Below are 16,004 nucleotides of genomic sequence, written 5' to 3' on the forward strand. Positions count from 1 at the left end.
TACCCTTAGCAGGAAGAGTCATCCCCTCAGAAATGAACAAATTTTATCCGATTCTGTTAAAAAAATAATACTGAAGATTATCTATAAATATAATTTAAAGGAGCGCAGCACTAAATCTCCTGGACCTATTTGCCTGTATTTGCAGGCTTTATCCACTCTGAATAGGCTACAACACCTGCAAATTTTACATCCAGTTTTGTCAAAAGGGGGGGAAAGAAAGGTACCATCATTTTTTAAATTTTCCTTTAACAGGAAGGTGGGTTCAGCCTCAGACCCCGCTCTGAATCAGGCAGACTCTGGAAGCACACACTCAAGTTGGTGTAACATCCTGACAACACTTTCCCAGTCTGGACAAAATGGGGAGCTATGGTTAGTTAGAGGTTTCCTGATTTGTTTGCTCACACCATAAAGGGAAATTTGAAGTAAAAAGTTCATTCAGATCTGAGATACAATCAAAGATGGTCACTGTGTCACTTCAACTGAATTACTCTTTTTGAAGACACAATGCCCTGAGAAGTTAAAAGCAGCTCACAACACATAGTTTGCAACAGCTAACAGTTCAAGGAGTCACCTTTTTTCATATTGCATAAATCCAACTCTGCATTAATATACACCAGTGTTTTATTGAGAGTAGGATTGGTATACTTTTTAGACAGCCTAAAAAAGTAAATCAGCAACTAGCTCTGCAGGCAACTCAGCCAGGGAAAGGCAATGATGAATCCTTCTCCATTGTCTTTTTTGCTTCTCTTCCCAGCCTTCTTTATACGGCCCAGAGGGAGAGAGAGGAATAAGGCCACTTTCAAACTTTTGCAACTTCCTTTCTCCTTCCCTCAACCTGGGCCATTTGACGTAACATGGGATGAGTCTTTGTGCAAGAGTTCTAAAGATTAGGATAGGGAAGAAAAAACGAGTAAAGGTGTATATTCTTTACTCTTGCAACACTTGCTTTGCAATTTCAAGGAGCACAAAGCAAACTACAGCAAGAGGTCGCCTCAGGAGTCTGAATTTTGCTGGCTGCAACTAGTATTCGCCTGTACCTTACAGGTAGGCCTGCTGTATGTCTGGAAAATTCATGACATACCAGGAAATTGGACGCCTAAAATGGCGTCCCGGGGAAATTTTTTGAATTTTAAGAGATGTCTGAAATTTCCCATATGTATAGAAAACCGGTTTTTTATTTCTGTTTTCTGTCGTCCGTCCCCCCCCCCCCGAGTAGTAGAAGGAATGTCCCCTCTTATGTGGGAGACCAAAAGCACGCTCGTGCCCCCAGCCTCCCCCCACACAGCAGCCCCAACTGAGGAGGAGGAGGGGAGCCTGGAGGACAGTGGAAAGAGGGCAAGGGCCCCCAGCACCCACCAACCGTTGGGAGAGGAAAATAAAGGTGACTCAATTATCCTGCCCCCACCTTCCTCCCTCAAGAGTTCCTGCGTTACCATCTCGAAGCTGCCATGGCTGCTGCCTCAAGGAAGACAATCACTCCCCTTTTCAGGATGCAGAGCAGGAGGCGAGGAGTCTGTCTAAAAGGGAACAGGGCACCTGTGGCTACTTGCTCTGGAGCAGGTCCAAAGGAACTTATCTCCTCAGTCCCACTCTCCCAAAGCGGGGAGACGGGGCGGGGGGGGCTCTCAACAAAGAATCTCCCTTTCTTTCCCTGCTAGAAGAAGAATCAGCTCTTGGAGATGCTGGGGGATGTGTGTTGGGTTTTTTTGGGGGGGGTTGGGGGGGAGGCCGTGCCAGTGACCCTTACCCCTGGTTTTATTCCTTTGAAAGTGTCAGGAATTTTACTTTTTGAAATATGGCAAGCCTACCTGCTGTCCTAGATGCATTTAGATTACAATAGCTGTATATTCTTAATAGGTGGCGATATTTTGCATCAACCCATCAATATTTTTACCAACAGGCAGTGTAGCAGAACCAATGTGTATTGTCCATCGTGCACAGATTAGGGTGTAGAGACAACACAGACATATGTTTACTCTACTCTGGGTCTATTAAGGATGAGGAAAAGAGAAAAACAACAAGTAAAAGGAACAAAACAGCATGGACTGGCAAAATATGGCAGAATACCTACGATTTTGCACAATACTTGAAAACAAAGAGAGAGAGAGAGCTTTTAATCCCCAATACAGAGTCAACAAAAGGCACAAAGATACATAATTTCTTCTACTGTACTGAGTGGAAGGGAGGGATTATTTAGCTTCCTGGTGCAATCAAGTGTAAGTGGCCTGCTGGTGGCTTCCAAGAGATACTTGCTTCAAATTTTTGAGAAGTATTAGCCTGCAGCATTTTACTAATATTATGAATAGGACCTTTCAGTTCAAGTATCTGACCACTTTTGTTTATTCTCTCTTCCAAACATTTCAAAAACTAAATATTGTCCCTTCAACTCTTATCTGCCAAGATGGAGAAAGATTCCTGAGTTTTCTCTATAACGTATTAATATGGTACTTTATTTATGTATGTGGTTACATTTTTTTTTACTGTTGTTTCTTTTTATTGGTATCCCATTGCTTCATATGAAAAAGTATGTCTGCAGAAAGGTACCATGGCATACTGCTGCTTGCCATTAACTGAAGAGAAAACACAAATGTTCCAGACTAGAGGAGCTGTATTTAGGGAGATCTAGAAGTAAACAAAAACATATTGACAGTAGAAAATTTTAAGTGAAAATTGCTTTGTAGGAAAGCAATGTAATGAACACTGGGTTGTATCCAACTGGATTTAGGTTAGTCATTAATTTAACTTGGTTTATTCTGAGAATAACCATTGTTGGATACAACTGGGGTGGCAGGAAGCTAAGTGGGAAACTGCTCAAGGAGATAAGGGAGTTAAACTAGCCCAATCCAAGTCATGGCAGCTCAAAGGTGGATTACTAAAACCATGCGTGTGGGTGGGAGGGACGGGAGGGTGTGCATGAAATGTTAGGGACTGAGGGTAGAAAAGCATAGAAGTGAGCATGGGTTTAGAATAATAGAAAAGAGGGTTCATGGATGTACAGGAGGCAAGGGGGAGAACCTCCCATAGTTGTATGAACAGGAGTACCTGATTTTCACATGGCTCAGAACCAACCAACCGAACGTGCAGGTTTCTGTTAGAACAAACATAGATTTACCTTGATATTTTGGGCATCAACATTTGCTCCAGCTTCTAGTAGAAGACTAATCACTGTGGTATTTCCTGCTAGCACTGCCCAATGTAGCGCTGTGTTCTTATGATATTTGTCTCCCAGATTCACTGAAACGTTAAAAGTAAGTAGCAACCGAGTGGGGTCCACACTGCAAAATAAAAGCAAAATTAAATCCATAAAAACATGGACTTATCATTATCTTCATATTAATCCCAGGATCAGATCCCCTTGGAGATAATTTATTTGATCAATACTAATCAGATTTCTTTCTCCAGTATTAAAAGCACTAATGAGCAGGGGGAGGGGATTTTCTTTCATGGAACTCTATAAAATACTCTATAAAATAAGAGCTAATGATTAGGGTTGCGTTTTTTACTCTCTGAGGCAGCATTTTATACAGAGGGGCCCAATTCCCAGAAGCGGTAAAAAAAAAAGATCATTAGCAATTTTAAGACAAGACTAGATATTTGATCTGCATTGCATGAATTAATATTCTTCCCCCTCCTTATCTCAGATGCCCAGGGGTCAATTTCAACAGGAAATCACAAAAATGACATTTCAGCTTATATCTAGGATATTAACAGAGGGAGGGAGTGAGAACACATAGTTCAGTGGTCCCCAAACCGCTATGTGCTAGATGCCGTATGATTCTTAAATGTATTGTATTACTTCTTTTATTTCTTATATTGTATTTTATTTCATTGTATTACAATTTAAATTCCATATAATTAAAATTGTGTGCTCTTCACAGCCACAGACCATAGTCTGAAAACCCCCAACCTGGTTTAGACATACAATTGGACCTGCCTTCAAAATGTGATGTGCCTTCTTTCGAAAACAGTATTACTATTTAGCCCCTTTTCAAAGGTTTTATTTTTCTTAACACAGACAATACTGGTGACAGTTCAATCTGAAGAATATTTGACTACTCAGAAAACACACAAAAAAATAGCCAGCTTCTGCTCAGAGTAGACTACTGAAATTAGCAGGGTTAGGTTAGTCATTTCAAGACTTTTTTTCAGCCAGAGCTCACCAGAACACAGTTCCAGCACCTTTCAGGTGGGTGCCATTGCCATTGTAAGAGAACAAGGGAGGTGTTCATGGTGAATTACAGTACCTCTTTTTCTAGAAAAATAGAACTGATTATGTCCATTCATTTCAAAAAGGCTTATTGTGAGTACGTTTAATGTTGGATGTAGTCCAAAGATTTTGACTCTTCTTCTCCATAATAACCTAAAGCTGGGGCAGAATTTTGAAAATGGGGGAGGTGCGCTGAACCTAGAAAATACCTTGTGTCTGTCTCTGAAGATGATAACTGGAAGGGAAGTGTGTAAAAAATCCACTTTGTGTAAATGCCACAAAGACAAATATTTTCAACATAAGTCAACAAAACATGCTAGGAATGTTGGTCCCAATGTGACATTCCTGTAATGCTGAATCGGTTTTCCTGCTCATGAATTCTTAGAAATAAAGCTCCCTTTACTAAAATAACAAAAAAAGATTAATCAGCTCTAAGGTAAAAATATATTACACATTTTGTATAGTTCATTATTCTATTTGATTAGTACAAAAAGCTTCAGATTGGTCTAGTTTTGAATGAGCAAATTACCTGTGTGTTCTATAAGCTGCCCACATCAAAGGAGTCATTCCATTTTGATCCATCATATCTACATCCTGAAGAAAAGAGCAACAGTAATCAGACATGCACATTTATTGAAGTTGAAGAAAAAAATATCAAGGACAAACTTCCAGATGTCTAATCTGGAAGGGGTCAATAAATCATTATAAACCAGGGGTAGGAACCTGTGGTCCTTTGGATGTTATTGGACTCCCAAATTACATAAGCCCCAGTCACAATAGCCAATGGCCCCAGATGAAGTGAACTGTAGTCCAGGAACATCTGGAGGACCACATGTTTCCCATCTCTGTTAAATGGTGTTAAATGGTGCAGTGATGTAAATAAGCAAATATTTTAAATAGTGAGGTTTTCACACACTGCAAAATGCATAATAAACCACATTGTATGCATGTAATATAAGAGATCAAACATCATAATATATGCTACAGCACCATCTGCTGTTACAACTCTGCCATTTTTGCAAATGAACTACCCAAATAATAATATGTACATCTTCCAATCAGAATTAACAATGAAGTAGGAGGAATGAAATAATCACACTGGGCAGGATCCAAAGAAATGTTCGACTGGTTCTGTGGACCCACTACTGTTTCTTGAACAGATGGCTTCCATGCCATGTTTCAAACAGCTTTCAAAGAGGAGGGAACCTTGTACATCATACATTTTGTGCAATGTAAGAAAGTTAAGAATCAAGAATATTCTACTCTATAGGTACAAGACTTTGGCAGTTTGACTAAAGGAATCTTTGGATGTGAACAATAATCTGAAATTCCTCGTGTTTAACAATATCATATTGGTTAAAGTTAATCTACAGTTCAATCCTTTTAAGTGTCACAGATGCTCAGAAATAATCTGCATATGCAGGGACAAACTCGAAAACCATGAAGATTTGATACAGGTCCATTAGATGTAACTTTGAGCCCTGCTTGTCCCATGACAATGAATGCTTTTCAACTTGTGCAGCTCAAGGGCATGGAAAGGATCTTTGGAAATCTGAGACTTACCACATCTGTGCCAGATCCCTGCCCTTCCTGGCTCATTAAAGGGCCAGTGGGTCATGGGTTGAGTGGATAAAGGGAGTGATCAATGCCTTGCTTAAAACAAGGCAGGTTCTCAGCATTTATAAGACCTATACGAATTGAAAAAGCCCTCCCTGAATCCCACCATATTGGATAATTATTGGCAAGTTTCCAATATCCCATTTACTGTATGGGCATGGTACTGGAATGTGTGGTGGTATCTCAGCTCCATGGGTTTCTTGATGAGATGGATTATATGGATCCATTTCAATATGGTTTCAGGCCTGGTTATGGGAAACAGACAGCTTTGGTCACCTTGATGGATGACTTACAACAGGGAATTGAACTGGGGGAATATCCTTGTTGATTCTGCTAGACCTCAACTCTGACTGCTAGACCATGGTGCTGCATCTGCACAGACCTTATATTTCATACATACATTTTATTAAGCAGATGCACTATCTAGAATACAAATGTAAGAAAAATGTACAGCAATCAGCAGCAGGAAAAAAATGGTGCTGCATCACGGTCTGTATCTGACCATGTTGTACTCAAAACTGACAATCAGAATAGACCCACTAAAGCTCATTAATGTCAGTGGGTTTATTCAGAGTATAACTTGGTCAGGCGCAACCCAATGGATTGCATCCAACCAAGTTGCACTTGGAATAAGCCATGTTAACTAACATCGGATACAATATCATTAACACTTCTGAGGAGAAAATACATTTGAATTATAGCTACCTACCTACACATACCTACCCTTTAGATCTAGGTAAACCAGAGACTTACATGAACAATGTACCTTAAGAATGGAACATCCTTAATATTAATTTTTATTTTTTTATTACACATTGAAATTTTACCTAGACATACTCTATTTTCCTTCCCATTCCTTTTTATTTTTAAGACTGTGCACTTTCAGGCAGGGACTGATTTATCTTTTAATACAAGTGCAACGCTTAAAAAACTTACTGACCTTATAACTGCTTGTTATCTTATTCTTCATCATCATCAATGAAAAGGAGAACAAATTAGTGTTTAACAGTAGAATGTCTTGGCCAAAAAGTGTAAAAAGAAATTATCTCCACCTAATTAAATTCTGTAATAATGCGGACAGGATCCATTCCGGAACTCCAGTCAGATCCCGAGGTTTCCTCAACTGGAGGGACTGCTTCTGCCCATGCGTGCGGCGCTGTAGAGCACTTCTAAGCATGCATATGCGGCGAAACACTTCCGGGTTTGCCACTTTCACAACCCAAAGTTTACATTACCCAAGGGTAATGTAAGCCAAGGTGCTACTGTATGTGATCCTTGAATAATGAAGAGCTCAGAGAGAAACATGGAGTAAAATGTGGAGGTCCTACTGCTTAGGTATGGTACAACTGATCAAGGGTTTTTATTCAAACAATGCAAAATTGATGGTGCAATCCTAAGCATGATTAATTCAGAAACAACTTTTACTAAGTTAAACAGGATTTGCTGTGAGGTAAGTGTGCAAAGAATTACAGCTCTAATAGTAGCTTATTAATCTGGAGAACAACCTCATTTTGTGATATATAAGGATGTGTTTTAAAAACCCAGGTAGACTGGGTCTTTAGATTCTACCACCACTAAAAACTACAGAAAGTTAAGTACATACATACCTGCCCCTTGGCTATTAAATAAGCAACTATCGAGGTATGTCCAAACTGAGCTGCCAAGTGAATACAACTACATCCTTCCCCATCAATTAATGATGGATCTGCACCGTATTTCATTAGCTGTACAACCATTGATAAATGACCCTGTCTGAAATAATAAGAATATAAGATTGAAAAAGCTTTAGACTGTAGTAAACCACATTAAGAACTTTACATTGACAAACATTAAGGTTCAACAAATCAAGAACTCAAAAACAGGGTTTGCAATGTATTTTGAATCCTAGTTAAGCAACACAGGTTTATTTTTATTTTGGTACAAATAAATGCACATATAGAAGGAAGCAAACATGTATCTGATCCCCTGATATCTGGCAGAGTCATCTATCCACTAGACACTTTGTCCTAAGTTAAGGAAGACAACAGGGTTCCACAAGTAGAAAGAAGATGCAATGGAAAAAAATAGTGCAAACTCATAAGAGCGAGGTCATTTCGACACCATAAATTAAAAGCAATTTTATACCACTTTAACAGTCATGACTTCATTCTAAGAACTGAGATCCTGAGAACTGCAGTTTGTTGCGGATGCTGGGAATTGTAGCTCTGGGAGATGCCTCCAAACAACTCTCAGCACTCATAACAAACTACAGCTCCCAGGAGTTTTGTGGCAGGGCAAGCCATGACTGCGAAAGTGGTATAAGAGTGCTTTAAATGTATGGTGAGGATGTGAACTGAATAAGCCACCCAATGCAATAGCTGTGTTTGGAGCACATCTGTGCCAGCTGTTTATTCAGTCACACAATCCTGCGTGGATAGCACTCTACTTTGGGGTTTTGTTCCAAGAACTCAAAAACATCCTCCCACCCCAATTTTTTTAACTGCTCAAGAATAAGCTACTTTAAATATACTTAAGTCAACTTGTCCTGTTGTCAAAACCACACAGAAGATAAGAATTTTATTTGGGATATTTCTAGTCATTAACAATTTGGACAGCCAAGCACCTGGAAGTTCTATCTTTCTGTAACTAAACCAATCTGTTTTTAAAACTTCTACGTGGTTTTTATTGTCTGTGCTCATGATATATTTTTAAATATTTTGTTTTGAATAGCAGTATACAAATATATGCATACTATCTATAAACAGACTATCTATAAATAAAATCAAGAGAAGGACATGAGTGAAAGTGCCTTTCTGTCACTGTTGTTCCCCAGAAACTCATAATCAGCAGCCCTGGCACCTACCATACAACATCACTGGATGACCCAGATTCTAGCATGATGACAGAACAGAAGAACATCTTCATGTTCATTTTCTCCACACCCTGCATAATTTTATTTGCACATATCATCCCTGCCCCTACCCCTTATCTTCCCCCCCCAACTAAGAAACCTCAAACTTGTAACCTTTCTACATGAGGACATTTCTCCAGCCCCTTGATCATTTTGGGTGCATTGGCTGCATCTTTTCCAGCTCTTCAATGTCCTCTCTGAGATGCAGTGATTAATAATTATCAACAAATTTCCTCTGACAAAACTGAAGAGAAAAACGCTGAAATCTTCCCCACCTTGTTGCCCAGTGAAGTGGTGTGGAGTTCAGGTCCCCTCCTAGCTGGTCAACAATAGCACCTTTTGATATGTAGTACCTGCAGTCATAGAACAGGTGCAAATGTAGTAATGTAAGATAGTAATTAAAGACATGGTTATAAAGAGGTGTAACACATCTTAAGAGCAACTATGGAAATGAATATAATTTCACAGCTTGCCCAGTAATTATGTTCTCCTTTATAACAGTGGCTTAAGATTAAGGAGAAACCAGGTACTTTTAGTGACTAGAGGTTAAATAACATATTTATAATTATCATTTATTTTAACATACAGCAATTAACTAATGAAAAAAGTTTTGACATGGGAGAGTATCCATGCTATCAGCATTACTTTTTGACTGAGGAAAGAAAATCACACCACACACAAGTCCATATCCACTGTAGAGAGGAAACACTGCAATTTAAAACATCACAATTCAAGGCGCATCCTCAGAAGTCTTACGGGCAGTGTAAAGCCAGTGTCCAACATCAACCTCCTTGTACACTGAGGTCATCTGCAATGCTTTCTTTTGAGTGCCCCTCACTGATGAGGTGGATGATGACTGGAGAAAGGATATTTTCAGTTGTGACACACCATTTATGGAATTTCTCCCCCAAGAATGCTTGCCTGATGCCTATGCATCTATCTCTTTGGGACCTTAAAAGCAATGTTTTTCATTTGTTGGTTTTTCTACATTTAACTTATTTTTTTAAAAAAATGGTCTCCCTATTCTGCTTTCTTGAGGATTTTTGTTATTTTTCATAGAATATATATAATCTTATGAATAAAATCTCAGAAGTTGCATTTCTATAGAGCTCATCAATATGAGCAAACTGATATCTACAGTTCTAGTGAAATCCATAGCTACTAGGAGGCTGCATAAGAAGTCTGTTGATGGTCCGCCTCCCCTCCGCACTAAGCAGTGTTCCTGTGATTCTCTGATGACCTGCCTAACAACAGATCCTTTTCAGATCAGTTAACACATGTAATGGAACATCACTGCACAGGAAAATTGAAATATACTGTTAAAAAAAATGACAACCAAAAGCCATAAGTAATGTTGACTTCATTTTTGGTATCATCTATATTTATTTATTTAGAAATATTTATAAGCTATTAATCAGAGCAGTATGCATCATAAAATTGTAGTTAAAACACACCTAACACCTTCAAAACTATTTAAAAACAATATACATGAAATAATTATCATTACCACACAGATAAAATCAATAGGTAAGGAGTTGCAAAGGACATGTACTGCTACACTAAAACAGCGACTCCTTGCAAATGCAGAACAAATACTATGTGGCACTTGTAAAAGTGCAAGTTCTACAGATATAAGCAGTCAACTAGGCATGTGTAGGCAATGTGATTCTTGAAGTAAACTGGCCCTAAGTTGTTATGGCATTTACATACAATTAGTAAAACCTTGAATTTGGACCAGAAAAAAACTGGCAGCCAGTGCAAATCTTTGAGCACATGTATAATATGTTGACAGAATCTCACTCCCATCAGTAATCACGATGCAGAGTTCTGCACTAACTGCAGTTTCCAGATCAGCCACAAGGCAAGCTCCACATAAAAGTGCATTGTAGTAATGCAACCTTGAAGGAACCAATGTGGCCAAGAAGGGTCACAGTCTTATACCTGCAGAAGTTGGTAGAATGAAGCTTTGGGGAGTGACACAAAACCATGCAGTATAAAAAGTCATAGCTATTTAAATTACTTTGCTTTAATGCACTCATTTATTCTAATATAGCAGGGTTTTATTGATGTATGCTTCTAATGATGAATTCATTTTGGTAGCAGAGTACTACTTACTTCACTAAATCTAATCTATTGTTGATTGCAGCCCAGTGAAGAAGTGTAACATTTTCTTTATCTGGTTGCCGTACATCGTAGCCCGCTTCCACCAACTCTCGACAACGTTCATAAATTCCATACCTAGACAAAAGATTCCATTATGATAATCAGATATTTTGGACTAATAAAGACAAAGCAGATTTGAATCCTAATATCTTATTTTATATATACTGCGTCTGTGATTTTAAAAACAAAGGACACAATCTATAAAAAATACCAGTGTGTCCCCATGGAGCTCAGTTACTTTATTTTCCTTCCTCAGATGTTCCTTGATGCAAGCTGTAGTTTATTCACGGTCTACCCTTCACATACTTCCAAGGTCCCAGATGTCAAGTTGTGCTTGCCCTTCACAATCAATTATTTCAATAAAAACTGAATACATTTTCAGTACTGAAACCAAGGTGAGGCCAAATTTGTTGGTCATATTAGATTAATCACAGTAAGAATGTATATTTTATGATACTGTTGCAAGCCTTGCATTTTACTGTTTCTAAATACTTAAGCAAATGGAGCAAGATCTAATTAAGTCATACCTGGAGTAAACCTACTGAAATAAGTGAAAATTTACCTGCCCATTGATTTCAATAGTTCTACTCCAAGTAGGACAAACATTGGATATCACCCATGATTAATTACTAAAGCCAAAATTGTGTATTGTCAAAATCCATTTGATTCAATGGCAGGTGGGATTGCCAAAGTTATTTTCCCCCAAACCCCACCCTCTTTCTTTTCTTTTCTTTTCTTTTCTTTTCTTTTCTTTTCTTTTCTTTCTTTCTTTCTTTCTTTGCTGCTCAGATAACGTTGAATGTGCACAAGTTAAATGCATGCAAGTTGCAGGCTTACTGTACCACACTTTAAGTATCCTAACTTATTATTACAGTGTCTTGTAAGATTCCATACTACAGTGGTACCTCGGGTTAAGAACTTAATTCGTTCTGGAGGTCCATTCTTAACCTGAAACTGTTTTTAACATGAAGCACCACTTTAGCTAATGGAGCCTCCCGCTGCTGCCACATGATTTCTGATCTCATCCTGAAGCAAAGTTCTTAACCCGAGGTACTATTTCTGGGTTAGCAGAGCCTGTAACCGGAAGCATCTTAACCTGAAGCGTCTGTAACCCGAGGTACCACTGTACTTCCACAGTTTAGACAAAATGGTTTTCAGGTTTACTTTTACACATACAAATGCAAAATTGAGGTTTACTTTGCATAACTAAAGCAAAAGTAACATAAACCTTCAATCTACTATAAACCATTAATTTTGGGCTTTACTATTAACTAAATGCACAATCTTAGCTTGTTCAGGGACAGCAGAGAAGAAAATTAGCGTTCAGATATTAAAACACTATTGCTATTTTTAGGCAAAACATTAGATGGTGCTCACTTCCACATTTCTCTTAAGTATAAAACAGCTTTTACTAATATCTTACTGTAAAACACTATCATCACCATTTATATTTGCATGAAATCTTTTTCCAGCTGTTATCCAGTTTAACTTACAACCTGAAACTGGATCTTGGGAACAGAAGGAAGATAATTCATCTTCAATTTTATCTCATTTTGCTCTCTAAGTTATCACATTTGTAAGACAAACACCTTTATTCTAGTATTACAGCTATGGGAAGAACAATGCACACTCTGCATGACCGTGATTCTATTAAGTAAATCTTAACACTAGACTGTGAAGAGGGGGGAAATATAGAAGAGATTAAATACAAATTCCTCTTCTCTTGGCACTTCCATTATTAAAACTGCTGTTGGTGGCTCTCTGCATAGGTACCTGCTTGAATGAAGAGCTATGATTTAAGTTAAGTATAATCATACCTGAGAAATGAGAGAAGGCAGAAAAATAGCTACATCAATCAAGGTGTACTGTTTCCATGGTGTAGTGCAGGGGTCACCAATGCATCACCTACAAGCACCAGCGTGTCTGCCAATACTTCCTATGTCTGCAAAAGGTCTCAGTAAATGTCCTCTCAAAACTCCACAATGCACAAGTGACTGTTTGCTCTTCCTTTGTTTCCACTTGTGCTGGGTTAGTCTCTCCTACACTGAACACAGCCCCTTAAACATGTCCATATTTCAGTGGATACCAGGATTGGACACCCACCCTCCCATCTTCCTACTTTCACACTTTAACAGTTGGTAGCAACAGCTGCAGCATTAGGAGAGTAACAGGGCAAAAGCATATATTGTAGTAATGGCTGCTGTCTTTGCAGTGTTAAGTAGCTGGCAGGAAGAGGGTAGTAGGGCTGGTGAACAGAGGACTGGTGAAATGTAACTGGGTAAAAATATACTCTGTGACGCTTTTATTCTAATTATTTTAACACTCACATTATTGGATTCTTAAACTGAAGCTACAGACAAACAAGACTGAAGCGCATTTGCATACGCTTTCTTTCCTCCACAGACTTTTCAAGAAGTACCAGTCCAAAATTGCTGTTCCGTTCCTCAAAATCTTTATGCAGACATTTTCAGAGGATTGTTTTCCACATGGTGCCAAAATAGACAAGCTGTCAAATAAACCCACTTACTGTGTAGCTTTGACGATATCCCATGTGCTATAATCATCAATGTGACTTTTGCGCCCAAGAGATTCACTGTATCCATGGGTATAATGTGCTTGGGGCTTGATTTCCTACAAAAAGAAGTTCATCACACTATTAGATTCATTTTAAGATTTCTAAAACAGAAGAAAAACTCTGCTGCATCAGGCAATTGGTCCATCCATTCCAGCATGCTGTTTCCCCAGAGTGGTTGCAGCAAACCCGCTCTTAACTACAGGCTAATTTATGGTTATTTAAAGTCTGGCACTTAGAGACTTGGGGAAGTTAAACAAGAAAAAGATTTTGTTTTAGAACAAAATTGGTAAAACATAAAGTGTGCCAGGAGATAGAATTTTATCAAGAAACAGTTAAACTTATACAGTACTATATATCTTAAATTCAGTGGATGTTACAAGGTGGTATACACACAGTTTCTTCAGCTAATTATATAGGTGTTACAACTTAGCTTCTAATACTTGGGTTCCTAAACAAGGTGGTTCTTTATGTCAGTTTCCCAGTCTTCTTTAAATCACACTCCTGAGGCTTCTCTAGTAGTATAACAGACCAAGGGATCACCATACCCCTCCAACTGGTTTGGGATTCTTCTCTTTCTCTATCCCCTTCTTACTGAATGGAGAAAAGCTGATGGATTAGATATCAGTACAAAATGGTGCCAGTAATTCTCAACTGATTATGCCACATTCTGCTTCCATCTGCCATTACGTTGAGACTGGCTGTGTCACTGCACTACCATTTTGTGACTGGTGGGCATCAGCAATTTTCAGCCACCTCTAGTGGGCCCCAGACAACCCCTGACTTAAAAGAATTATTTCAACAATTCTGTGTTGATTTCAGTGCAGTTTATACTATTTAAGGCATTTGTTTCTAAATAGCAACCTGCGCTAATAAATATACTGTCTAACTCTAGATTTTGGAATCTATTCTCATGGACCAACACAACTAGCTTTAATTTTTCAATGTAGATTTTAGGAAACCATTTTGGTTTGCTTGAAATAATTGGTATCTAGTTTAAAACACCTACTATTAGGAGGAAGGAGATACGCAGATACACAGCAGACACAGAATATCTTCATCTTTTGCATTGTGCCAAAGCTCTCCAAATTTCCAAGCTTTCTATGTAACGGAACCCTTCAACAAAATTGGAAACCACAACCAATGCCAGTGATGAATTCACAAAACGGACTGATGGAAAAGATTCTACAGCATTCTATTAGCCACCCCTAATTTAGGCAAAGTTGTGAACAGTAAAATGGGCCAATCCCTACATATAATGGAGATTTAGTGCGAGCCACTGCTTCCCTTATATGCATGCTTCAGTAAGATAACCCAGCTTCTGCTGCTGGGTAATTTAGAAGGGTGCCTGGCAGTTGAATTATTTGGCAAGAATCTCTTCATTTCAAACCCAATTATAGATGATAACCAATCCTTCAGGATAAGAAATCCATCTAATGTCTAGTAACAAATATTCAAATTCAGTTGGGAGAAGCTGCAAAATGTACAGCAGACTGTATACTGCAAGTACTAAAGGAACATCTTGATTCCACCTCCTAAGGAAATGGAAAAACACTGCAGTGAGGTGGAATCAAAACTGAAGGTAGTTGCAAGCAAATATGTGGAAAAGTCAGCCAGACTGCAAGCAGGAAACAGTGGCTCAGTTTGCATGTCATTATGAAATAAAGTTAATCATTTATTAGGAACGCGCTGATTTCACCTGCTTTGCTCCTCCTCACTAGCATGACAAACAAACCACAATTTTTGGCTTAGCTTTACATCTGATTCAAAGATTGTGGCTTGTTTTGCTCAAATAATAGTTTCTTGCGTATTTAGTAAAATCCATAACACAATTTTAACACAATTACAGTTTAATGTGACATTTGAACAAAGCCAGTAGTTAAGAGTTTTGTTTTAGCTTACAAAGTTAACGTTAAGACAGGCTTGCACAACCTCGGCCCTCCAGATGTTTTTGGCCTACGACTCCCATGATCCCTAGCTAGCAGGACCAGTTGTCAGGGATGAAGGGAATTGTAGTCTCAAAACATTTGGAGGGCGGAGATTGAGGAAGCCTGCGTTAAGACTTTCAAAGACACCCCTTTTAATTATAATTATTTATTTGGGTTTTTTATTGTTAGTCAATGTTCTGTTGGAAATGTTCTGAGGCCTATTTGGTTATTGGGTGAGATACAAATATAATAGTGCATTGTATCTGCTAGAGAAAGGTCACCACTGGAAAGCACTTCAGCTTGGGTAAGTCAGGGCACCTGTTTTCCCCCCAATACCCCTTATTAACTGCAGACTACGCTGCACCAGAAAAAGGCTTTTCATAAAAACTGAGACACACTCTTCAACAATATGGAATACAGTAGAGAAAGGTGCAGTAGATGTGGCCAGTAGTGGCGGTGGAGGCAGAGAGATCAGTGAAAATTGGATGGCCTGCACTGCATAAGCAATTTCCACTAGTGCAAAGCCACAATGGATGTAACCCAATTAGCTACAGTTCAGTGGCCAATCACATGCTTTGCAAGCAAAAGATCTCAGGTTTAATCCCTGGCCTAGAATCTCCATGTAAA

At 38.7% G+C, this 16,004-nt stretch overlaps 1 protein-coding gene across 2 annotated transcripts in view; it reads right to left on the reverse strand.

Annotated features, from left to right (window-relative positions):
• Positions 1 to 16,004, reverse strand: part of ZDHHC17 (zDHHC palmitoyltransferase 17) — a 49,589-nt gene that overhangs the window by 22,969 nt on the left and 10,616 nt on the right. For both annotated transcript variants that reach the window (XM_079991836.1, XM_079991835.1), the window contains exons 2-7: positions 13,405 to 13,508; positions 10,830 to 10,952; positions 8,990 to 9,067; positions 7,432 to 7,576; positions 4,737 to 4,801; positions 3,113 to 3,275 (exon numbers count right to left, since the gene is read on the reverse strand). In XM_079991836.1, the coding sequence (XP_079847962.1) occupies positions 3,113 to 3,275; positions 4,737 to 4,801; positions 7,432 to 7,576; positions 8,990 to 9,067; positions 10,830 to 10,952; positions 13,405 to 13,508 (678 nt within the window). The remainder of the gene's footprint in view (positions 1 to 3,112; positions 3,276 to 4,736; positions 4,802 to 7,431; positions 7,577 to 8,989; positions 9,068 to 10,829; positions 10,953 to 13,404; positions 13,509 to 16,004) is intronic.

This window comes from Podarcis cretensis (assembly GCF_951804945.1).
Source record: "Podarcis cretensis genome assembly, chromosome: 10".
NCBI lineage: Eukaryota > Metazoa > Chordata > Lepidosauria > Squamata > Lacertidae > Podarcis > Podarcis cretensis.